Source organism: Phocoena sinus, chromosome 12 (assembly GCF_008692025.1).
Source record: "Phocoena sinus isolate mPhoSin1 chromosome 12, mPhoSin1.pri, whole genome shotgun sequence".
In the NCBI taxonomy this organism is placed as follows: Eukaryota; Metazoa; Chordata; class Mammalia; order Artiodactyla; family Phocoenidae; genus Phocoena; species Phocoena sinus.
Genome location: NC_045774.1, coordinates 27,328,932 through 27,355,491, shown reverse-complemented (window position 1 = coordinate 27,355,491; position 26,560 = coordinate 27,328,932). Strand labels below are relative to the sequence as shown.

The window sequence follows — 26,560 nt, the reverse complement described above, 5'->3', positions numbered from 1 at the left end:
CACAGACTATGTTCCTGTTGTTGTTTTTCTTCCTGCCTCCACTGGTTTAAAAGGTATAATTGACTCTGAGTCTTGTTGTACCCCAGACTCAGTTTATCAACGTCATTCTATGTATTTTAATCAAAGAAAGTGTCCAGTAAATAGGAGAAAAAAACAACAACAGTTTAAAGCTGCTCTGTATGATAGCAGATCTGCTCTGCCAGATTCTCTTTGACAAAGAGACTCTCGGTTTAACTTGAAAACCTGTGTTGGTGGTTTCTTAAATGCCACATGTGTTGTTATTCTAGAACAAAGAGATTGTTTTTTTCTTAGGGTGGATAATACTTGATTATTCAGATAAAAGGGGAAATAAAGGTTTTGCAGTAGCGATTTGAAGAGTTTTATTTTGTTCAATATAAATTCTGGTAGGTTTTGTTGCTACAAAGGTGGATGCTTACTCTCTCAACTTTACAGTGAAGATTGTTCTTATTAATAAAACTACAGGTATGGAGAGTTTGTGACACTAGAACACATTCTCATTGGAATGATGTGAGATTGCTGAGCTGCTGCTTCTGAAGGTAGAGGGATGTTGTACCTACTGTGGGATTCCAAAACAGTGCTGGGATTTAAATGGCTATTAAAGCAATATCATCTCATCCTATGTTCAGATCTCCATGAGCATTTCTGATGAGCATCTTCTTTTTTTCAATCTACCTTTTGCTGACATTGGTCTTTGAGCTGCTGTGAAAGCCAGTGAGTCTGTAGGAGCAGAGCCACCTCCCTCTTAAGAAAGACAAAGATAATCTGGCCATTGCCTATGAAATACCAGTACCTCCCAGCCTGCTCATGCCAGATCCTCCCCTAGAGCAGGGCACCAACATCTTTCATCCTGTCACCTACACTCAGCCTTGCCTGTCTCCAACCCTTCCGCCACTGTGCAGCCAGAATGAGTTTCCTGAAACTCAACTGTGACACTTAGATGCCCGCTTAAAATCCCATTGCCCTCAGGGTTAAGTCCAAATATCTTAACCCAGTTTACAAGCCTCATTATGATCTGACCCTCACTACGCTTTCCAGTTCCACTTCCCACCGTTACTCTCCCAGGCTCTATGCATCATCCAGTCTGAACCGCTTTCAGAATCCCAGAGCCGACATATGTGCCAAGTGCTGGCAGTACAGAAGATAAACAAAACAAATAGAAATCCCTGCTTTCTACTAGGGGAATCAGAAAATAAGTGAAATATGTAGTATGTTTGAAAGTGATCATTTCTGATGATTAAAAAATAAATAAAACAGGGAGGGAAGGTATAAAGTGTCCCTCACGCTCCAGGTCTTCACATACGTGCTCTTCTTCCTTCCGCCTGTTTTAATGAAATGTAACCATGGCAGTGCTATAGTTTCTGTACTGCCTGCATTCTCGGACTCCTCTCTAACTTACTCATCCTTCTGATCCCAACTTGGACAGATCTTCCTCCTGAAAGCCCTCTTTTCCTTTAAAAATCCATCTTCCACGCCCCTGCTATATGATTTCACAGCCCTCTCTTACTTCCCCTATCACGGCGTTTATCTCTCTAAACTGCCATTTCCTGATTAGACGTCCATATCCCCCATAGCCTGCAAGCTTCTAGGCATCTACCTCGTCCGCTGCTGTATCCTCAGCATCTGGCACAGTCCTCGCGTTTAGTGAATATTCGTTGGGTGGTGCGACGTTTGCTGGATGAGTAAGTGGATGGATAGATGGATGGAGAGACGGATGGATGCACAGTTTGGACCCATGCAGCAAGAAAGACAGAACCTGAGTAACACTGAAAAATGAGGAATATTGGCCACAGTGAGCACACACAGGGACCCAGAGGGGAAATCTGAGAGACAGCAGCACACAGACGAGAAAGCATATCCCCGTACTGTCCACTTAGTAGGTACTTGTGCTAATTATTGCATTATTACTTCCCTACATCAAGAGTACACCATGCAGACTGAGAACCATCGTGGAAAATTCTTTATAATGATCTTCCTATTTGTTTATCTTGCAATTGACAAATGCTATCTGATATATGTTATTTCTGGAGTCGTTTACCTGATCCTGGTCATCTGTGAGCGAATAGTGAGAGAGCCCATTGCTATAATAGTTGTAAAAGCTCTTTGACTTTTACCTGAGTCTAAGGATTTCACAGCAGAAGATTCCAAATCTGGCTATTATCAGCTGTTGACCAAAAAATTAACAGGACTCTGTTACTTATACAATTACTTAAACTTTTGCATGCAGTTACGGAACTTTGGGGGTTTGGAGGTTAATGACTTAGTATCCATTCAACAAATATTTATTTAGATGGCACTGTGCCACATACTGGTGCACAAAGATGAATAAGATATGCTCCTTGTTCTCAGTGGCAATCATGTATGGCAGCAGCTTCAAACCAGGCATGTGTGCCCATGAGGATACGCGAAGACTTTCCCAGGAGTACACAGGCATGAATAGTGCTAACAGAATTCATTTTCAGCTCCTCAAACTGAACTACCTGGAATGTGCTTGCAGGACAGTCAAGCCAGTTCTACTTTCCACTCCTCTTTCACAGTTACCCTGTTCCCACCATACAAAAGAAAGACATATCTCTTATCCATTCTGCGTATTGCATCTTGCTCCAATTGCACTAATATTGTATATTGCCCCAGTGTGAAAAAATATCAAAGGAACAACTAAAAATATTCAAGGAAATCTCCTATAACTGAGGTACTATAATGCTCCCAGCCATCTCATGAATAAATGCATTGTCAGAACATTTTTATTCTTTTTATTTATTTATTTATTTCTGACTACTGTTCGTTGCAGTGTGCATTACGGTGGCTTCTCTTGTTGTGGAGCACGGGTTCTAGGCACACGGGCTTCAGTAGTTGTGGTGGGCGGGCTCTAGAGCTCAGGCTCAGTAGTTGTGGCACACAGGCTTAGTTGCTCTGCGGCATGTGGGATCTTCCCAAACCTGGGCTTGAACCCGTGTCTCCTGCATTGGCAGGCAGATTCTTAACCACTGCGCCGCCAGGGAAGTCCCAAAACATTTTTATTCTTAAGCATAATGTTTTCCAAATTTGCAGTATACGTGTATTTTCATCAATTAGTTACCAATAGCAATTGCATTGTAAACCCAAGCTGGAAAAATATTTACTACTTAGAGCCTGATGTTAAGTAAATTTGTTAAAGATTCAATTTATATATCAATACTTATTTTTGTTTCGGAGAGATATGATAGGGTGATGATGAAAGAATTTCACACATCAAAATATATTACATTAAAATAAAATTCTATGGGGAAATAGAATGGAAATGTAAGTTCTAGAGGGGAAAAAAATCAATTTAAAATTTTTGACTTAAAAAATAAATTATTCATGTGTTTTCTTAAACATGTGATTAATAGGTATTAAATGCCATTGGTATTTTGATTCCCTTAGATACATTTAATGCATAAAAGAGTTACATAATGATTTTATATTAAAACACTGATATTCACAAAAATGCAAGACATTATTACATCTTTTGTTACCATAGAAATTTGGGATTTCAGATATCAATTTTTAAAAGCATAGGGAAACCATAAATTTTCAAGACTATTTTAAGAGTAAATGAACAAAACATGTGAAAATTACTTGTATGTAGGAGCAAGGCCAGTGAACAAAGTTGTTATAAGGTGTTTTGGACAGTAGGATAGAAGCTTGGGTTGGGAATGGGGAGCTAGAAGAGGGAGCTGTCGGTTCTGTTTGGAGAACCAGGAAAGTCTTTCCTAGTAGATGGCAATGTTTGATCTCAGAAATAAGAAGTGTGTGTTTGTGTGCGTGTGCCCTTGCGCAGACGCGCGTGAGCCCACGCGTGCGTTTCAGACTTTACTAAGGTGATTTCACCTCACTCTTTTTTAGAGTTATAAAATTCTTTATTAAGATTCTTATGCAAAAACCAAGCATTATTCTAGATTAAGACCTTGAAAAGGTCTTTTTATCAACTCTTTTGGGATGATATGGAAGATAATAAAGCAACTTTAAATAATTTGGTGTGTTAGTGACTTAAACAAGGGTAGAAGTTTGTTTCTATCCTTTATAAAAGAAGTTTGGATACTGGCAGTCCAGGGCAGGCGTGGTGGCTTCACAAAATTAAGAATGAGTGACCCAAGATCCTTTCAGTTCTTCAATCTGCTATCACTGGGGTATGACACTTGTCCTCATTGCCCAGCTAGCTGCTGGAGCTCTAGCCATTCCTGCTGCATTCCAGACAGTGAGAAGGAAGGAAGGGATAAAGCAAAAGAAGCCTCTCCCAGATGAAACAGTTCCCTTTAAACAACTTTCCTTAAAATCCCACACAACATTTCTGCTTACATTTAATAGGTCAGAATTTAGCCTGATGATTCCACTTAGCTGTAAAGGAGATTGGGAAATGTTATCTTTATTCTGGACAATGATAAGACTCCTCTAAACACTGAGCCATCCTAGCAGATCCAGAAATCAACCATCTCACCACCTCCACTTTCCTCGTCCAAGCCTTTATCAGCTTTTGCCTGGATAACTGCCCTCCCCCGACCTTCTACACCTATTTCTACCCTTATCCCCTACCAAAGTCTATTTTCAACATAGCAACCAAAGTGATCTTACTTACGGTTAAGTCATATAATTTCATTCCTCCCAAACTTCTGCAGTGGATCCTTATTTCTCTCAGAGTAAATATCAGAATCCTTACAATGGCCGGAAGACCTCACATGATCTGGTATCGAATTACCTCTCTAACTCCTTGTACCGATACTTCTCTTCCCTCGCTGCACATGGACCTCACAGCTGTTTGGTCCCCTTTGGGGGCCTTTACTTCAGCTGTTTTCTCTGGAACAGTCTTCCCTCATCAGCATGGTGAGCTTCCTCCTACCTTCAAGTTTTCGCTCTAATCTCACCTCTTACCCTGACTACTTTACCTTCCCCATCCCACCCCTCCAAAGACTCTCAAATCCCCATTATTCTGCTCTACTTTTCCTTCTTTCCATGCATTTGCTGTCTTCTGGATGCTATACTTTTTTTCCCAAAGTATTTCTTGTGCTTATTGTTTACTATCTATCTCTCTCTATCCCTGCTACCTCTAGTTCTCTGTCTCTTTTGTTCACTGATATATTCCAAGCACATATTACAGTGCCTGGAACATAGTAAGTGTTCAATATGTTTGCCGAATGAAATCAAGTAATTTGTTCAGTTATATACTTAGCAAATTAATAGAAAGCACTTTCTCCATGGAAGGCACACAGTTGAGTGGATACAAAAGGAACGAGGCAGGGTTCCTGCTCACATACAGTTTATAATCTAGTAAGAAGAACAGGAAGTACATACACAACTGACACACACATCAACGGGACTGAGACCAACTGGCCTCAGGACTTGAGGAATGCCGAGAAAAAGAGCTATAGGACTCAGAGGAGAGCAAGTTCGCCTCTAACTGGACTCATTCCAGGTGGCTTTGTGGATGGAGTGTTTGAATTGGACTTTGGAAGACAGGTTTTAGTTTGATAAGGAAACATAGAGGAGTTTGAGGAACATAAACTACCTTGAAAGGCATGAAAGTGGCAAAAGGAAAGGACATTTTCATGTATTAATAATTTAATAATGTCAATAATAAGTTATAGTTTTATTAATATGGTGTCATTTATTTGGACTATAAGACCTTTGTAGGAAAGGAAAGGTAAAGGTATTCAATTATCTCAAACATATAGGAGCAGAATGATAGTTGGGACAATTTTTAGGGAGCATTGAATGCCGAGCTAAGGAGTTAAGCTTAATTTATCTGATAGGACACCAAGGTAGAGTTTGGAGCAGGGCATGGGAGAAGGCAGATGGCACAATCATATTGAATTTAGGGGAGCTCCTTGAGGGCTGCAATTTTGTCTTACTCACCTTTAGACCCCCAGTGCCTGCCATGGCACCTGGCATATTAGGAGGTGTTCAAAAAAATATTAGTTTACATTCCAACCAATGATTAGGGAGATGGTAAAAAATTTTGTCAAATAAACAAGTCACATTCTGGAAGTTGTAGGGAGGATGAATAGAAGGAAGGATAATTAAGGATAATAAAGCACTAAAATATGGTCACTTCAGTGAAAGGAAGGGATGGGTATAAGAGACGCCATGAAGGAAGAACTAACAGAACTCGGAGACTGGTCAGATGTGAGGGTCGAGAGTGGCTGAAGGAGGAAATCTCCCCCAAGACAATCTAAATCTCCTCAACTCATAACACACACAAACTACAAGATTTTTTGAAGTGACACCAAATTTGGAGGTATGTGCAAAGATTCCAGTGTGGAGTTAGAAACTAACATCTAATTAAAACAATCAACCATTGACTTTTAAAGCAGCAACTATAGATGATTTGGGGAAAAATTAAGTATAACTGTAGGCATTCATCAGTTTATAAATGTCAGGCCTCTGAATGCTTGGATGTGGGTGAACAGAGGTAATTCTTAGGAGACAGCAAGTGGAGGTGTGCAAAGCTTAGGTCTTGATGCCTGGCAGACCTGGGTTGAAGGCCTTTCTCAGTTACTGACTAAGCTATGTGGCCTGTCAGAGAAACCTGGGGTTTCATTTGCTGTGAGTTAATGATTAAAACAGTAGACAGTTATGTGAGAATTCAATGAGATCATGTAAAGGGCCTGGCACACAGTGGGTGCTTCAGAAATGTTAATCCCCCCTCCCTAAACTTCTCTTCTTTTCTTCTTCTGCATCCAGTGGAGTACCCCTACCTCCAACACAATTCTGGCCAAAACATACTTTATTTATAATGACAGCTCCATGAAAGGTTGTGTTTGTAATATGTATGCTATTTTCTTTTATTCTGTGCCAGCGTCCAGGCCCCCTCCATTTCCTCCCATTTTTCTGGTGCTAACCTCCAAATATGGTTTCACCGGCAAATTTCCCAAGTATCCGTTTATTCTGTCTTCAGGAAGATTATTAATGAAGATGTTAAGTCAGGCTGGCATAAATAACAGTGCTTAAGGCAATTCTCCAGACGCTTTTGTTCCACTCAACAGGGATATGGCGTCATTTATCATTAAGTCTTGTTACAGTTTTCCGGCCCCTTGAAAAACTCACGTGAGGGCACTCATATCACATCCACTTGAATTAGTCTTGCAAGTGAATGCTCATGAGTGACTGAATTAAAGGTCACAGCAGGGATAGAACATCTGTTACATCACACTAACCTATCACTCTCTGCTCTCATAAATCTTTACAATCAAAACAAATTAGTCTAGTATGTTATTTCTCATAAACATTGTCTTTTGCTGTGTGTAGCTCATGCCCAAAAGGAGATGATAGACTGGTTGATAAAAGTAACAAAATCTCATCACAGGTTCAAACCTGGTCAAGTGGTGCGTAAGGAATAATGACTCCTTGGCAAAGAGAAATGAATGGCAATAGAGCAGCCTGTACAGAGAGTTGGAATAAGACTCCACCTCGTGAAACTCATTCTACAAAGTCCTGGGGAGAAATCATAACCTGGTTTTAGAACCAAGAATAGTTGCAGTTTTCTTGAACTTCTTTTTTCCTAATAGACCCTAGCTTGTGTCACTCCTGGGGGATTCTCTTTTCCCATTTGCTGAAGAAGTTGAGCATTACACAGATGGCACAGATATAGTGGCAAGAAGAGTGGGGTTGCATAATGATGGAGTAGTTTTCAGTGTCTGTCCTGGCTCCATCAGTCTCCGTATTATTTTCCTTGCTTCTTTCCCCTCACTTTTTTTTTTTTAATTTTTTTGCGGTACGTGGGCCTCTCACTGTTGTTGCCTCTCCCGTTGCGGAGCACAGGCTCCGGCCGCACAGGCTCAGTGGCCATGGCTCACGGGCCCAGCCGCTCCACGGCATGTGGGATCTTTCCGGACCGGGGCACGAACCCGTGTCCCCTGCATCGGCACGCGGACTCTCAACCACTGCTCCACCAGGGAAGCCCCCTCACTTTTTTTTAATTGTGGCAAAATACACATAATATAAAATTTACCATCTTAACCCTTTTTCAGTGTACAATTCAGTGTACTAAGTACATTCGCACTGTTGTGCAATCATCACCCCAATCAAGCTCTAGAATTCATCTTGCAAAGCGGAAACTCTGTACCCACAAAACAATGTTGTGTTGGCCAAAATATTCGTTCGGGTTTGTCCGGAAGATGGTGTGGAACAACCCGAACAAACCTTTTGGCCAACCCAATAACTCCCTATTCACTCAGCTCCCCTGGGAACTTCCATTGTTTCTGTCTACATGAATCTGAATCTGACTATTTCAGGTACCTCATATAAGCAGAATCCCACAATTGCCCCCTACTTTTTTCAACTTAAGTATAGTTGATATACAATATTGTATGTTACAGGTGTACACTATAGTGATTCACAGTTTTTAAAGGTTATACTCCAGTATAGCCAATTACTAAATATTGGCTATATTCCCTGTGCTGTACAATATATCTTGTAGCTTATTTTAGACATAACAGTTTGTACCTCTTAATCCCTTTCCCTTACATTTCCCCTCCCTGCTTCCCTCTCCCCATTGGTAACCACTAGTTTATTCTCTACATCTGTGAGTCTGTTTCTTTTTCGTTTTATTCACGTTTGTTGTATTTTTTTTTAGATTCCACATAAAAGTGATATCTCTGTCCTTGTCTTTCTCTGTCTGACTAATTTCACTTAGCATAATGCCCTCCAAGTCCATCCATGTTGCTGAAAATGGCACAATTTCATTATTTTCTGTGGCTGAGTAGTATTCCATTGTGTGTGTGTGTGTGTGTGTGTGTGTGTATACACCACATATATATGTACGTATATACACCACATCTTCTTTGTCCATTCATCTGTCGATGGAAACTTAGGCTGCTTCCATGCCTTGACAATTTAGCCTCACTTTTAATAAATGCTATCTTCCCGTATTTTTTGTAAGTTTATAACACCTCTTGAAACAAAATGGAGAGTGAATAAATAAATAAGAAAATAAAGGGAAAAGATTTCTTGGGGACTAGAAGAGTTCTATTCTCTGTAAATGAAGTCAGTGGTAAGGCCATAATGTTTGCTAATATAGAACAAAACACAATAGGTTGTAAGAAATATTCATTATTTAAATGGTTAGCTAATGTTCAGACAGGCAGCATACTTAAGGTCAAAGGAGAGATTGGATGTAGTAGAGGTTTCCACAAAGGAAGAAATATCAAGACAGTTGAACAAGGAAGCAACTGTAGATTCAAACCCAGACCTAATGGGCTAAGTGCCGATATACTGATCACGAAGATTATTGACAGTAGTTCTCAGACTTTAGTGTCCACAATAATAAATCACCACAAAGCCACCAAAACAAGACTGCATTGACTGGGGCACATATCACACCAGAGGTTGTGAGGCCTGCCTCTGTTCTGTCGAGTAGTGTGATTTTGGATTATATTATGCACATAGCCCTACGGTATCCATTACTACCTACTTTTACTGCCTCACTTTCTTTCTTCTACACTGTTACCTGAATAAGCTTTCAAAACCAGACAGAGACAGGACTGCGGCTGCTAGAAATAGACCCGCATTCAGCCCTCTGGTGGAAGGTCAGCGGGGCCTTGACCCACACACACACTATTATTATAGCCTTGAGAATAGGCCTGCGGTTGTTTTATTTTGTATTTCTGCTCTGCCTCTATGTCATCAGGTACCAACTGGCCAGAGGGAAAATACTGGCCTCCACGGAGCTGTGTTCAGTGAGAGAGATCGGTATCTGGCTTCTCCCCCATTTATAGTTTTAATTTTCTTTCCTTCTAGAATATGTCTGTGCTGGAGAATCACCACTGGCGATCTACGATCGGCATGCTTCGAGAATCAAGACTTCTGGCTCACTTGCCAAAGGAAATGACGTAAGTGGCGTAGAGATGAAACATACCGATGTCCACACATTAGAGATAAGCCACTTTCTCTTGGGCTTGAGACCGCCAGGGTTAATGGCAGGGAGCCAGCCCGCTGTGCTTCCGGCCCGTGCTGCCTTGGTTGCCTATCAGAGGAGATGCAGTGTCAGTTACAGCAACCCAGAAACCAGAATCCCTCTGTGAACTCTGAAAGGGCCTGGAGAGTGTAGGACCTAACGTCAGGAAAAGAGATAATAAACAGCTCTCAGCTTTCACACTCTTCAGCATCAACGCTGTGCTTTGCCAAATTCCTGTCTTTTATGTTAGCAAAATTGTCCTCCTGTGTAGATCCAAATAATAAATATTTATCAAGAAGGAACACAGGAGTTCCCAAGCTAGATTGAAGCCTAGTTCAATAAAGCGTGTTTTGTTATTGCCAGTCTTAGCAAAAGGAGAAGTCAGGAATTCTTTTCTAAAATGTCTTTTGTTAAGTAACTGAATTGGCCCCAGCAATTTTTTTCACCAGGAATTTACCTATGTCTCTTGCATTTTAAACAGAAAGGGAAATACTAGTTTCCTGGTCCACTGTTCGTTAGCCTGGGTATTTAGGTCGAGTCCTACTAAATCCAAGACCATGGCCTCATTTCCACCTGGCCTCAGTTTAGCTGCTGTACCATATTGGCCTTAATTTAGCTGCTGCAGTGTCTTCCAAGGTCACCGCTAATTCCTATCTGTTTAATTCAAATGCACAGAACCCAGGGTAGCTAGGAGGGAAAAAGTAAATAGATCCCTGTACCATCTTTCTGAAGGGCACACAACTTAAGGTCAAGGACCACGTGGGGTCTCTCGGTAAAGCAGGCAGGATGCTCTGGGCTCGCACGTTTACCCCTGGCACGCTGATTCTATCTCAGGCTGTTCCCTAGCACCCAGAAGAAAGTGGAATTTGTGGAAGGAACTTCAATTCTGATAAAATTTTACCCCCAAAACCAAATAAAACCAATCCTCACACATGGAATAAAAACCCGTGCCTCTTACTGAAACAATACATTGCAAAGATCGAAAGAATTAAGTGCAAAAAGAACTAAAAACTAGAGCAAAAAATCAAGTAAGAAGGAGGAGGAAGGAAGAGGTGAATGGTAAGGAAGCCAAAGAAAGAGAGAAGAAGGGAAGGAAGAAGGAGACAGGAAGGAATAAAACAACAGGAAAAAGGGAGGAGGAACCTGGGACCAGATTTGTCCCTGTAACGCCCTCCTTAATCCTGCTCGTTGCTCAATTAATATTCATTTCCTAAGATACTTCTACTCATCCCTATGGATTCCAAATAAAAATACTATATTTTTATATGTTTTGTGGAACATAGTGTTATAAATTGCTTTTGCTAGAAGAAAAACTGTATGCAATAATATACGTGAAAGGACTTTATAATGAAATTTACGGTCATCCTACTCATAGTGAGTATCCTATCCTCATGTAAATGCCTTCAAATCATTTTTCTGATTCTGAAAGACAGGTTAATCATACACACTAAGGAAAAAACCAGAAAAGTATTAGTTTGCACCATATGAAGTTGCTGTTTTTGAGAGCCCAGAACAGTAGAATATTGGCAGTTTCATATGATTCAACCTAACAGGAAGAAGAAAAATGAGATTACTGGTAATCCGGCAGTCCAGGAATAGCAAATGTTAACCTGGCTGGTTTGTTTCCTTTTAGTCTTTTTTTCAGTACAACTATATTTTAAAGAAATGGGGAAGTTATCTCATACAGTGTATGTCCTGCTATTTTTCACTTACTGTAAAGGTCTTTTTCCATATCATTAAACCTGCTGCTAAAATAAAGTACTGCATTCCATTGCATCAAATTGTATTGACTATTGCCTATTGTTGGGAATTTAGATGATTTCCAAATTTATGTCATTACAAATAATGCTTAACAAGCATCCTTAAACATATATTTTTATCCCAAACTACGATATTCTATTTTCTCAGAAACTGTTTGTGGTTAGGAGTTATTGATCAGAAAGAAAGGTGTGAATTTTTAAGGTTCTTGTTGTATACTATCAAATTGCTTTTACAAAAAGCTGCATCCACCTGTATTCCCACTGGTAGATTATGAGAAAATCTACCAATGTACCATCACCAAAATTGAGTTTTATCTCCATTACCTTTTTAAAATATTTGCAGATTTGACAGAGAGAGAGAGAGAAAGAAAGAGAAGGAGAGAGAGAGAGAGATTCATTGATAACAAATGAAACTAAAAATTTTTCATGCATTTACTGGCCACTGTTATTTCTTTAGAGAACAAAATTTTGCATTTGTTCTTTTCTTATTTTCTTATGAGTGTTGTTATTCATTTGTAAGAAGTTTTTGTATTTTAACTACAGTAACCATTTGTTATATGTTGTAAATATTATTTGAAGCTTTTAGTTTGCCTTTTAACCTGGTTCATGAAACATTTCACCTAACTAAAATAGTTATGTTTCCTGGTTATAAATTTAATTCATATTTTAAAAGAATTCATACAATATTGAAAACTATTTTTTAAGTGAAAATCATTCATAATTCCCCTATTATATGTCTTTCCAAATTCTTCTCTATGACCATAGAGATCATGTCTTACATACTTTGTATCCTGTTTTTTAACATAACAATAAAACATGGTATTTTTCCATGTCAATAAATATAGCTATACATCATCATATGAAATAACTGCATAGTATGCCTGTAACATGGTTCATTTAACCAATCTCCTATTTATGAATTCTTGTGATATTTTTCTCCCTAGAATGTTTCATTATTTTAAACAATAGGATAAACATTCTTATAACATATATATTTACTAACTGTATCTTTACTAACATGTTCATAGTAAATTTGTAGATGAACTGTTGGTCAAATTATTTATATTTATTGCTTTTAACACTAATTCCTAAACTACCCTTCAGGAACACTGCACCAGTTTACACTCTGGCTAACAGAGAATAAGAAGGAAGATTTCCCCATATCGTCAACAGCATTAAGTATCACAATCATTAATTAATTCATCATATTATTTAGCAGTTACTTTTAATCCGCGCCAATAAAAGTGTGGGAAATAGTATCACATCGCTGTTTTAATATTTTTTGTTATACTAAGAATATTTAATATCTTTTCATATTTTGGGAACATTTTAAATTTCTTTTGTGAATTGCCTGTTTTCTGAGATTATTTCTAATGTCCAGGAGTAGATTAAAGATGTGTATGTGGCTTAAAAACAAAAATGTTAATGATGAAACTATAAAGCTTTTAGAATATAATGTAGGGGATCATCAGAGGTAGGAAGGATTTCTTAAATAGGAGAAAAATATTAACCTAAATTAAAATATTTATAGGTTAAGCTATATTAAAAATTAAGACTTCCTTTCATCAAAAGACATCATAAATAAAACAGAAAGACCAGCCACAGAGTGAGAGAAGATATTTGCAACACATAAGTGACAAAAGACCATTATTGAAAATATATTAAAAACTCTTAGAAGCAATAAACAAAACAGAAACCACCCTATAGAATAGTAGGTAACGACTAGAATAGAAACTTCACCAAAAAAATAGAAATGGCCAATAAACACATGAAAATATGTCCAACCTCATTAGTTATCAAGGAAATTCATAGTAAGATTATAATGAGTTGCGCGACATTGGTAAATGGGCAAAAAAAATGTAAAGTGTAAGACTATAAAGCAATGAGAACCTCATCTATTACTGTGGAGTGTAAATTTATACAACTGTTTTGGAAATAATCAGCAATATCTAAGAAATTGAAGATGAACATCTCTGTGATCCAATAATTTTATTCCTGGATATAGTCCCTAGAGAAACTTTGCACATGTGTAACTGGAGGTACATGAGGGTGTTTATTGTGTCATTTTTTCCATAGTAGTCAAAAGCTAGAAACTACTCCAGTTACCATCAAAAGTAGAACAGATAAATACATTGAAGTATAGTCCTACAATAGGATACAATATAATCAAGAAAATGGATGAACGACAGCTCACACATCAACTTAGGTGACTTTCAAAAATATGTCAGGCTAAAGAAGCAAGTCACAAACTGATACTTATCACATAACTTAACGTGCAAAAGCAGTTAAAGTTAAACCGTATTATTTAAACATGCATACACAGGTGGTAAAATTGTTATAAGTAGCAAGGAAATTATTAAAACAAAGGTCAAGAGAGTGGTTACTTCAGGGGTTGAGGGGAGGTGGGGTTGGATGAGAGACACAATGAGGACCTTCTGGGGTACTGGCAGGCAACGATCTTGACCTGGATGGTGATTGTAAGATGTTTATTTGATATTTATTCATTAAATTGTATATGTGTACTCTATGCTCTCTACTTAAGTATACTTCACTTTTAAAGGTGAATTTTAAAAATAGGTACGGATATTCCTCCCATTGATTACTTTCCATATGTGAGGATAAGCTCTGATTTGTTTTATTTTTCCAAAATATCCCATTTTCCATATATCATCTGTTGACCAATATATTGCTTGACCACTGCTTTTTAATGGTGCCTTAATTAACTGTGATTCTTTTTTAAGTTCCAGTATCTCTTTCCAACCTATCAGTTTTGTTCCCTTGATGGGTCTTTCCATTCCACAGAATCAGTCACTATTATTGTCTTCATTACTGTTACTATCATCATGCCCATTTCTCTCCCCATGCAAATCTTAAAGTTTGAGTTGGTTTGAACTCTATAAAAAGCACAATTCAAATGCCTGTGATTCTGTGAGTCTTTCTGGGTCCTCCTTAAAGCATACATTTCTCGTTGGCTTTCGATCTTCCCACCCATAGGAACCATGGGAATGTATAAACTGCCACAACTCTGTTCACCCATGGTTTCAATCTCTTGTCCAGTCCTTGACATACATCCCATCCAAGGACAGAAATGATGGTGGGTGAAAGAATCACTCTCGGGCTGCAAGGACTGGGATTCTGTGTAATAAACAGAATCAGAGGCAGAAATGAGAGTACAAGCCACCTGATGATGACAGAGTCCATCACCCTCCTCAAAGGAATTTGCTTTGTGTGTGTGTTTTCTCTTTCATTCTTGTGGATGCAGACAGGATATTGAACAGCAGCTGGGCTCCTTGATCTTGGCAACGGACATCAACAGACAGAATGAATTTTTGACCAGATTGAAAGCTCACCTCCACAATAAAGACTTAAGCCTGGAGGATGTACACGACAGGCACTTTATGCTTCAGGTAAACAACAACAACAAAAAGAAGTCATTACCCTCACTGGGAATAACACTTAAGGACACGATCCATCATTTTAACGCATCTGAGAAGAAATGTCTCCCATGGTATAAGCTAGAGCGGTGACCTACTTTATTAAAAACTTTGAGACATGAAATTTTTAAGTGGTTTCCAAGCAAGTAAAATCTGGGTTTCACGTCAGTAAGTTGATAATATCTCATTTTTCCTTGTTTGGTAACTGCTTCACCACAACGTAGCCCTGCTGTGTAGTTGCATGCAGTAAGAATCTACCACATTTTCTGCCTTGATATAAAGCTGATCACTATCATACCTGTGCAATGTAGAAAACTGTTTCTTTAATACAAAAGTATATTATGTTAACTATAGTACTAATGAAAATTGAAAAACGAGTATCCTTCCTTTACCTAAAGCCTATTTAATTAAACCCTGCTTTCCTTCCTTTTACTACCTTAACTCATATTTTCATCTGAGGCTCAGACGTGTTTACCTAGTCTTACCATTTTTAGGCACCAATAAATAAATGATTTTAAGTTCAATTGAATGAATTGAATCATATCAAGCCCAACCCTTTCTGCTTCCTTCCATGGCAAAAAGCCATTTGTGAAAGTTAAGAAAGAACAAGATGGGAAGTGGACCTTGGAAGCAGAAGTCTGACCTGCTGTATCCAAACCAGAGCCTTTTGCTTGATCTTCCATTTTCTCTCATTTTCCTTCTTTCCTTCTGGCACAAAAGACTGAATGGGTGAATCCTGGATGCATCTAGATAGGCCAGCTTTAACCACGTACGTGGACCTGCACGTGGGAGACTGAACCATACTGTTTCTTCCCTTCCATGCCTTCAGGCTGCCTTCGGAAGCTGTCCAACTGCTCCATCCTTTTAAGGAAATACCCTCCTCCCAGCTGTAAAACTGTATCTCCCTCCTTCTTTCTTCCCAAACTAGTCTTCTCGTCCCTGAGTGCCACAGACGCCTGATTTTAGAGACTCAAGCCTAGTTGTGACTAGCTGAAAGATTTGGCCTGTACACTTGCACTTCAAAAGGAAAACTTGCTAACACACACGAATCCCTCAAGGGCGGAACCTGGAGAGGAATTCTGCCCCTGACCTACTCCAACATGTACTGGTGTCCCCATTCACCAGGAAATAAAGAACCAACCAAGTTTGCAACTTAATATGATTCAGGCTCTCCCAGACCCCAGCGCTGCTAGCAGTTCTATGATCCCAAAGAACTTGGTCCAAACCAACAGACCTTGCTGATGGGCGGGCATGCCACCAAAAGCCCATCTGGGCAGTGGGCTCTTGGCAGTTGGTAGTTAAGGGGGAGAACTTATTTCTCTGGAAATCCAAGGAAACCCTCCTAGGGTCAGCATCTCTGACAAAAGCTGGTATCCCAGATGCAGAACAGTGTGAGCAAAGCCAAGAAGGCCCAGATTTATCTCTGCAAACCAAACACTCCTAGGCTTGATATGACTCAGCTCCCTGGCTGGCAGTCTGAGCTTGTTCACACAGACACGGGCATATAAATGCAAACACAGATAATTTAATGTATGGAGTCGGTCATTGTGGCCACTGTGAGAGTGAGTGAGGTCCCAGTGATCTCACTTGAGCCTGGCTGGGGCCCCTGCGGCCTCCCTGCCCACAAGGAGTGGAGCAGCAGGAACAGGGCAGGCCACGGCTTTCCTTGGCCTGCCTGCCCCAAGTCTCCTCCAGGTAGCTCCGTGTCCTTGGACGATGGCTCTTCTCTCCTTCTCACTGCTATAAAGTGGGAGTTCTGAATGAAGGTTTTGTGCCGTGATGAATAAGTGCTGTTTTCCTGAAGAGGCACGTCAGGGAAGCCTCTATAAATACAGGCCTGGTACCATGAGGCCGACTGGCAGGTCTGATGGCCCCTTGGGCTTGGGGTGCATTTGCTGCTCAAAGATCATCCTCTGACCCTCTCTCCCTGCCCTGTCATTTCTCAGATTGCCTTGAAGTGTGCTGACATTTGCAATCCTTGTAGAATCTGGGAGATGAGCAAGCAATGGAGTGAAAGGGTCTGTGAAGAATTCTACAGGCAAGGTTAGTAGTGACCCGACAGCTGACTTTTCATTGCCCCTTCTCCTTTCAGGCATTTATCCTAAGAAAACAGGGAATGGATCATCTATCATGACATTTGTTCTTTCATCAACTCGTATTATCCCAGCCTTTCTCTTTTAACCCTCTTGCGAACCATCCAGCCCTTTTCTGGAAATAATTTGAAAATATTAATAAATAACACTGATTTACCATGGAAACAGGTAATAATGAGGTACAGTAAAAATGAGCAAAAGGGGGATACATATATATATATAAAATTTGTTAATGGTTTTTCTCTGTGGATATAAGAATGTGCAGGACTGTTTGATTTTTACTCTGACCTCCATTTTTATGAGCTGAGCACAGCCTAAAGGCTAAATGCCATTTGGGATCAATGTTTTCCACTCTGACAGAAGGACTTAGACTTTTTTTTTGTATTCCTTTCCCTCACTTTCTTAAATAAAGTGAATAATGAAATAGAGCACAGCTGGCCAGTGTTCGTCCTCTCAAATATATACAGTGAAAAGACACGTGGCCCCAAGTTAGGGTATAAATTTTAAGAGATTAACCTCATTCAGAAGTAAAGCAGTGAATTAACAGCAGGATCTTGATGTCGGGTGGGATCTTGGCCTTTAAACACAGCTTGTTTCTTCAGGCCCGGTTTCAGTGCTCGGGATGTTTTTTCAGGCACAACAGTGCCCTGATGTTAGTGACAGGATCAGGCCTGAGAGGCTGAGAACAAATAAAGCCTGAAGTGTCCCACATACCAGTTCTGTGGGGAGGTCAAGTAGCAACAGTGAGCCTTTTGGAGAAACCTCCGTAGAAAGATGTGTCAGTGACACTGAGATGGTCCCAAAGACAGAAGACAAAGCAGAACGGATAGGGTTCATGTGGGACCAGCAGGCTGTGCTCTGCATCTCTTTCCTTTGAGTAAAAAGCACGCATGGAGCTCCCTCTCTGTGTACTTTCACTTCAAATGAGTGTGAGTGGTTAGAAAACAAAAGGCCAGTTCTACTTGCCCATGATATAAAATCTCCACTGAGAGAAAAACAAAAGGAAATATGATGAACTTAGAGCAAGGAGGTTTCAGGTTAGATAAGAAAAATACTTTCTTTACTATAAGATACAGAAAATATGGAAATAGCATAGCGAGAAAAGGGCTGGGATCTTCATCCCTGATCAAGCAGTGATTCTACTCTGTCCCTCTTGGTTTTGACTCGGTCATGCGTTCTTGTTGGCATTGATTGGAGTTTAACCCTTTCATTTGCTTATCTTGAGCCCTATTTGGATTATGAGCAGTTTGGGGCCTGGACCATGTCCCCTGGGCAGTTGTTAACTAAGTGGAATCGGTGGGGTCTACCAATAAAGGTAATCTGTAAGACGTCTTGGCAAAAACTTGTCCTCATAATAATATGCATGTGCAGCATCATAAGACAGAACAACCTAGAATATCTGTAACTCTGATCACTAAAGGTGAGCTTTCAAACACTGCTGTGGCATGTTTCCTAGCAGAGAAAGGAGAATTCAGAGGGTATGTCGAGTCCTTTTTATTTAATAGCCTTATGGTCTAGCAGAAGTTCAGCTTATTTAAGAGGAGACCAGACTCTCGGGTTATCCAAACTTCTTGTCCTCCATACTGAATTATTTTTTTAGAAATTCTGTAATCACTTTGATTAATCTTCTTCTGGCTTTCAGTTTAGGATTTGGGCTTCCACAGACTGCTAACAGTCCCAGCCAAAGTATCTTTAATGATTTGTGATGTTGAGCAAAGGAAAAACCCTAAAATCAAGGTCAGGGACAGAAGGGGAAAGGAAGATGAGATCCCATGAATTAGGAAGACAGTGTTAAATTCTCAGAACAGACATTAGGATTCAAACATCATTCACCCTCGTCCCCTCAGTGCCTTAAAAAAGTAGAATTTCTGTCCTATTGTAACTGCAGATTGGTATTTCTCAATGAACCAAGATTCCCAGAAGTTTTCATCGAACATCTGCTTCCAGCCTTGTCTAATCCTCAGCAAAGCTGTGATTTTCCTATGTGCAAAGACCCACTGGGGGTGTCATGAAGGAGGCAAAGAATTATAGTTAATGTTTCATAAGCTCAAAATACTAACCAGTAGAGTTCCTAGAGGAGAGAAACTCCAATCTTCCTCTTTGTATTCTCTACATTGATTAACAAAGTGTCTGAAATGTGCAGTGCTTTGTAAATATATGTTGAAATAAGTGAATGACTAAATGGTCCAATTGGAAGACCAATTGTGGTAGAGGTCACAGGAGAAGACCTAGTGCTGAGGATGGCAGAATCTGAGCTGGGTATTCAAGGATGTGTAGTGACTGCACTTTCCAACAGGATAAACATGAGGCACATGTAGCTAGTTAAATTTAAATTAATTAGGTTAAATAAAATGGAAAATTTAGTTCCTCAGTTTTCTTGATCTGATTTCAAGGGGCTACTATAGTGGGCAGTGCAGAGAACATTTCCATCATTGCAGACAGTCCCAGTGGTCTAGATAGAGAGGAGCAGAAATGGACAGAAGCACTGCAGACCATCCCCCTGCCTCATAGACCAGCTTGATCCCATAGAAGGTGAGAATATGAGGATCTGTTGAGGCCCCTGTACACCATGCTAAAAGTAGAGAACATGGCAGTGGGAGTCATCTTAGAAAGTACAATTAGGGCAACATGTATAACTGAAGCAGAAGAAATACGAAAGAAACTAGCTAAGAAGCAAAAATTGGAATGAGTTATAAAGAAACCAGATAAAGAAAATGTGGTGTATGTGTACAATGGAATACTACTCAGCCATAAAAAAGAATGAAATTTTGGGCTTCCTGGTGGCGCAGGTGGTTGAGAGTCCGCCTGCCGATGCAGGGGACACGGGTTCGTGCCCCTGTCTGGGAGGATCCCGCATGCCGCGGCGCGTGTGGGCCATGGCCGCTGAGCCTGTGGGCCATGGCTGCTGAGCCTGCGTGTCCGGAGCCTGTGCTCTGCAACGGGAGAGACCACAGCAGTGAGAGGCCCACGTACCACAAAAAAAAAAAAAAAAGAATGAAATTTTGCCATTTGCAACAACATGGATAGACCTGGAGGGTGTTATTCTTAGTGAAATAAGTCAGACAGAGAGAGACAAACACTGTATGTTTTCACTTATCTGTAGAATCTAAAAAGTAAAACAAATGAATGAATATAACAAAACAGACTCACAGGTACAGAGAACAAACTAGAGGCTACTAGCGGGGAGAGGGAAGGGGGAGGGGCAAGATAGGGATAGGGGATTAAGAGGTACAAACTTCTAGGTATAAAATAAATAAGGTACAAGGATGTGGGACTTCCCTGGTGGTCCAGTGGTTAAGACTCCGTGCTTCCACTGCAGGGGGCGCAGGTTTGATCCCTGGTCAGGGAACTGAGATCCCACATGCCATGCAGCCAAAAAAAAACAATAAAATAAAGATAAATATTAAATTTTTTAAAAAAGGTACAAGGATGTAATGTACAGCACAGGGAATATAGCCAATATTTTATAATAACTTTAAATGGAATATAATCTATAAAAATATTGAATCACTGTGTTGTACACCTAAAATGAATATAATATTGTAAATCAACTATTTTTCAATTAAAAAAAAGAAAGAAAGAAAGAAAGAAACCAGACTAGAGTCAGGCAGAGTGAAAGTAGGGAAAATAGATGTTTCAACAGAGGAGTAAACAGGATTTGCTTCCTCAATACAGAGGGTAGAGGGAAGGGAAAAATCAAAGACAACTCCTCCAAAGTGTCAGACTTAACTGAAAAATCACTATTAACAGAACTATGGAGGTGAGGAGTAAAACCAACTTTAGGAGAATTCATTTTAATATTAAATGGTGTCATGCTCTGTCCTCAGAAGGCTATTATCATCTGACTTCCCTGAACTCCTCAGTTAAGCCAAAGTGATTTCCTCACATCAGTTTTGAGAATCACGAGGGCCCGAGAGACCATGGGAGCCATGGCTAAAGTCTTAGGGAAAATGACAGACATGTGGCATCTCAAAAGATCCTAGCTTAATGGTTAAGTGCAGACCCTCTGAAGCCAGACTTTCTGGGTTGGAATCCAGGCTCCCCTCTTCACTGGCAGAAGGACCTCAGGTCAACATATTTCCCTACGCTTCATCTCAATTTCCGCATCTGTAAAATGGGGGTTATAGTGAGGTTGTTATGAGGATTAAATTAATTAAATAGGTAAAATGCTTAGAACGTGCCTGACACACAGTAAGCATGATATAAATGTTATGTGTTTCTCTCCTCTAGTTTCGAGGAGTGCACTCACAACTGAACTCAGCTAAGTGTTTCTGAGACCCAGCTTCTGTACTGATTAACCAGATTGTTTTTCCCAATGAAGTAATTATGCACAATTTTTCACCTTCAGGAAGAATTGATAAAATACTCTGATAAAGCTTTGCATGATGTATTTCTTTTTTGCTCTAGCTGATGGAGACATTAAAAAGAAAGATCATCCTGAGCTTTATACTTTCTTTAACCTTCATTTACACTAAGTAAAACTCTAAGGAGTAAGAATGAAAGATACCAGACCCTTATTTTGGATTCATTTTGTAGCTACAGAGATGCTCTTCAAATGAGATCTTTCTACTTCCTCTTCCTGATTTCCTGCCTACTAATTATTCCCGGTTGTTCGGGTGAAACCAGATGAGGGTCAGGCAGAGTGAAAGGAGAGAAGAAGCATAAAACCTGTTTTCTTAATCTGCAACTTAAAACCAGAACTTCCATCTCATATTAGGAAACTGGCCATTCGTTTTCTGTTTTATAGATTTTTGTTCAAAAGCTTATTCTAATCCCAGAGCATACCTATTTACAATGAGCCTATTGTAAATGATCGTCGATACTCTGATATTTTAAATTTTCGCAGAAGCTACCAGAGCAGGGCAGAGCCAGTTGTTGCTAAAGGGTTCCTAGTGATAAGGCAGGGAACAGTAATTCCCAGATAACTTCTTCCAACTAGATCATTAAAACTATCAACACTCATTCTTATAGGTTCTCGATTACCAATGTGTTTCTTCTTTTTTCTTCTTAGGTGACCTTGAACAGAAATTTGAACTGGAAATCAGTCCTCTTTGCAATCAACAGAAAGATTCAATCCCTAGTATACAAATTGGTGAGTCGAATTCAATTTTAATTTTAAATCAACAGTTTCAGCACCTCTGCTAAGAGTCACTGAGAAGATCTACACACAGCTTTCTCAAGATCCAAACGAGAGGTTTAATCAATGGCCCTTTGAATGGCTGAGTCCAAATGAACACTCTAGTCATGACTAATTACCAACTGAGATGAAAAATAGAGTAAAGGCTTTGTTACAGACCCTTAATAACTAACCTGTATTAACTTTGTAGTTCAGAATTGAATCAAAACCAAATGAGTAGAGGAAAGTAACAAGAATCAACTATTGGCTGCTGAAGATTGGATTAGCTCGCACTCTGCTTTAGGACATGAAGGGTGGGAAATCTGCAGTTCAGGATCCTTCCAATTTGGTCATTACCCTTCATCCTCAATGCTCAATACTAGGGGCTTGGTCCCCAGGCCCAGGCCCCACCAGCCATGTGACATGGGATCCCATGCTTCTCTAGTCTTTCACTTCAAATGGGATTTTTCAGTCTCATTCTCTTAGCACCACACTCTCAAGTGTCAATTGCACTAAAATGTTAAACGGTGATGTAATGCCTCTAAAGTAATTGTTTGTTTCTATCACTCCTTGAAACACTCTACCAATTCCATCTACGTTTTAAAGCAAGTGTTTCTGTTCCTTGCAGTTCCCTCCAATTAAAACCAAACTCAGTTGATGGACACTTAGGGTTGCTTCCATGTCCTGGCTATTGTAAATAGAGCTGCAATGAACATTGTGGTACATGACTCTTTTTGAATTATGGTTTTCTCAGGGTATATGCCCAGTAGTGGGATTGCTGGGTCATATGGTAGTTCTATTTTTAGTTTTTGAAGGAACCTCCATACTGTTTTCCATAGTGGTTGTATCAATTTACATTCCCACCAACAATGCAAGAGGGTTCCCTTTTCTCCACACCCTCTCCAACATTTATTGTTTGTAGATTTTTGACGATGGCCATTCTGACCAGTGTGAGGTAATACCTCATTGTAGTTCTGATTTGCATTTCTCTAATGATTAGTGATGTTGAGCATCCTTTCATGTGTTTGTTGGCAATCTGTATATCTTCTTTGGAGAAACGTCTGTTTAGGTATTATGCCCATTTTTGGATTGGGTTGTTTTTTGACACTGAGCTGCATGAGCTGCTTGTATATTTTGGAGATTAATCCTTTATCAGTTGCTTCATTTACAAACATTTTCTCCCATTCTGAGGGTTGTCTTTTCGTCTTGTTTGTAGTTTCCTTTGCTGTGCAAAAGTTTTTAAGTTTCATTAGGTCCCATTTGTTTTTTTTTTTGTTTTTATTTCCATTTCTCTAGGAGGTGGGTCAGAAAGATCTTGCTGTGATTTATGTCATAGAGTGTTCTGCCTATGTTTTCCTCTAAGAGTTTTATAGTGTCTGGCCTTACATTTAGGTCTTTAATCCATTTTGAGTTTATTTTTGTGTATGGTGTTAGGGAGTGTTCTAATTTCATTCTTTTACATGTAGCTATCCAGTTTTCCCAGCACCACTTATTGAAGAGGCTGTCTTTTCTCCGTTGTACATTCTTGCCTCCTTTATCAAAGATAAGGTGGCCATATGTGTGTGGGTTTATCTCTGGGCTTTCTATCCTATTCCATTGATCTATATTTCTGTTTTTGTGCCAGTACCATACTGTCTTGATTACTGTATCTTTGTAGTATAGTCTTAAGTCCAGGATCCTGATTCCTCCAGCTCCGTTTTTCTTTCTCAAGATTGCTTTGGCTATTCGGGGTCTTTTGTGTTTGCATACAAATTGTAAAATTTTTTGTTATAGTTCTGTGAAAAATACCATTGATAGTTTGACAGGGATTCCATTGAATCTATAGATTGCTTTGGGTAATGTAAAAAAATAAATAAATGAAATAGATAACTAATAAGAACCTGCTGTATAAAAAATAAATAAATAAAATTTTAAAAATAAAAACATGTTGCCACATAAGTGAAATATAGCAGTTAAAGGCTGCATGTTAATTTCAAGATTTGTTAGAGCAGAGATAATAAACTTACAAAAAAAAAAAAACTCAGAACTTTAACTCTTTACTTATAAACTATGGCCCTGACATGTACCATTTCATGTTTTTCACCAGTTCCCATAGACCTCAGACAGCTTAACACATTCACAGTGTTGCAAACCTCTGCAAGCTCAAGGCTTAATGCCTGGAGATTGGGAGTGAAAGGGTCACCTGAAAACATCAGTTGAAAACTGAGAAAACCAGAGCCAGTTAGAAAGATATGCTTCCAATTACTGAGGGTCAAGTTGAACCCACAGTCCCACAAAAGAGTCACAAAGTCAACCTAAGGAAATAGGAATAAAATTTATCTAGTTTAAAAAATTTGAAGGGAATATACAAATGTTAAAATAGATGTGTTGGAACTCTGAGATTACTGGTGATTTTTTTTTTCCAAAATGCCCTTAATATCGTTACGTTCTTTTTACAATTAAACCGATTCATCCACCTGAAAAAGGGAGAGGGGTGTTGTTATAAAAAATAGAACCCTGCAAGAATCCAGAGCAGATGAAGCTACAGAATTGAAGGGGAGGGGGAAGGGCATCAACATCAACAGAAATGCAGCCTCAGCCTCTTTGGATCCAATGCCCTATCAAGTAGGAAATTCTGCAGATGCAATTCAAAAGGAATAGGCCCCCAACCAAAATCCTAATCCTGGGACCCAGCTTGCTAAATTCTGGCTAGAAAGAAATTTGCCAGGCACCTGTTAAAGACATTTTGAGCCCCCAGAGAAAAGCGTTCACATTATTAAGCACACAACCTAGATTTGCAAGACAGACTTGATTTCGGAGATTCTATTCTCTTGTTGTCATGAGAACACACTTATTTTGTCAGATCATATGTCCTGATTTTCAGCTCAGGAAAATGTGGTTACCATAGATACCTGTTTTTAAAATGGGATGGGGATTGAATGAAAAGGAAAATCCCATGGATGCTACACCAGCACACCAATAAGAGAAAGAGGGTGATTATAAAACAACCCTTAGTAGATAATTCTTTCTGTCTCTGTTCTACATCTCCCAGCTCTGTAGGTTCAAGGCTGGGAGGTGTGGTGTGCATAGGTAGATCAGACTAAACTGGAAAAACCCAACCAGATCAACAGAATCTAATGGGAACTGTGGGCTCCAGGCTCCCAGACAAGGATTTTTCCAGTGGGTGCTAAATAATGCAGCTAGTTCCTCCGTTCTGATTACCCTGGGATTGAAAATGTCCCCTCTCTTTTTCCTTTCCCAATCCACAGTGAGGATTTCCTGAGAGCCATCTCAGGCTTAGACCTGATTTTCTGTTTAAGTAATTCATATTTACCCAAGTGAGACAGCGATTTAATATCCACCCCCCACACACACCCATATTCCTCCCCTCTCCCCATCAAACTCTACATTTTAAAAAGAAGGCATTAAATCAGGGCGCAGTGGTTGGAAGTCCGCCTGCCGATGCAGGGGGCGCGGGTCTGTGCCCCGGTCCGGGAAGATCGCACACGCCGCGGAGCGGCTGGGCCCGTGAGCCATGGCCGCTGAGCCTGCGCGTCCGGAGCCTGTACTCCGCAACGGGAGAGGCCACAGCAGTGAGAGGCCCGCGTACCGCAAAAAAAAAGAGAAGGCATTAAATCAAATGAATCTCTAATTGGTGCAGCCTATAGAAAGATGAGGAGAAAGAGGCTTTCCTTCAATCCCTGTGTACTCTGAAGCCATCATTTCTCCCCTGCCCCACTCCCACCACTCCAGGAAGACAATATCCCGGCAAAGTCAGGCTCTACATCACTTGAATAGAAGAGGGAGGTTTGCACAAATACACAAGGAACCTATGGGGCAGGCTCCCAAGTGCAGAAGCCTTTCTTCATGTGAAAAACTGCCTCATGGTGTTTCTTCAGACTTTAAAATCACTCTTCTATCTCCTATAAGAGGTCTTTATATCTGACGAGTAGAAACACAGAGGTGTAATTCCAGAGTAATTTCAGGAAGAAAATGAGTTGATTTTTAAGTACTGGATTTTTAAATGTGGGATTTGTAACTTTTTTTATACTTAAGGTAAACCTGATAAATATTCACAACTTAAACTTTAGAATAGTATAATATTGCACACTGTCTTTTTAGATACCTAATATCTAATCTCTCTTAAGATGAAAGGTATCAAAATTAGATATGGAGATTGTGAAGGAGGTGAAGAAAATTCAAGAATAGCAAGCAAGGACATTCCAAAATGAAATCCTTTCTTGCTGATT

The 26,560-nt window shown here is 39.7% G+C and overlaps 2 protein-coding genes across 9 annotated transcripts in view; one reads left to right on the top strand and one right to left on the bottom strand.

The window, feature by feature from the left end:
- Positions 1 to 26,560, bottom strand: part of MTFR2 (mitochondrial fission regulator 2) — a 162,716-nt gene that overhangs the window by 81,256 nt on the left and 54,900 nt on the right. The gene's annotated exons all lie outside the window — the stretch shown is intronic.
- The window catches only part of PDE7B (phosphodiesterase 7B), a 337,812-nt gene that overhangs the window by 306,393 nt on the left and 4,859 nt on the right, over positions 1 to 26,560 (top strand). For all 6 annotated transcript variants that reach the window (XR_004352568.1, XM_032651581.1, XM_032651579.1 and 3 more), the window contains 4 exons: positions 9,772 to 9,863; positions 14,951 to 15,095; positions 17,069 to 17,165; positions 22,227 to 22,307. Coding sequence is in view for 5 of the 6 variants with exons in the window: in XM_032651581.1 (XP_032507472.1) it covers positions 9,772 to 9,863; positions 14,951 to 15,095; positions 17,069 to 17,165; positions 22,227 to 22,307 (415 nt within the window). In the remaining variant the exon portion in view is untranslated. The remainder of the gene's footprint in view (positions 1 to 9,771; positions 9,864 to 14,950; positions 15,096 to 17,068; positions 17,166 to 22,226; positions 22,308 to 26,560) is intronic.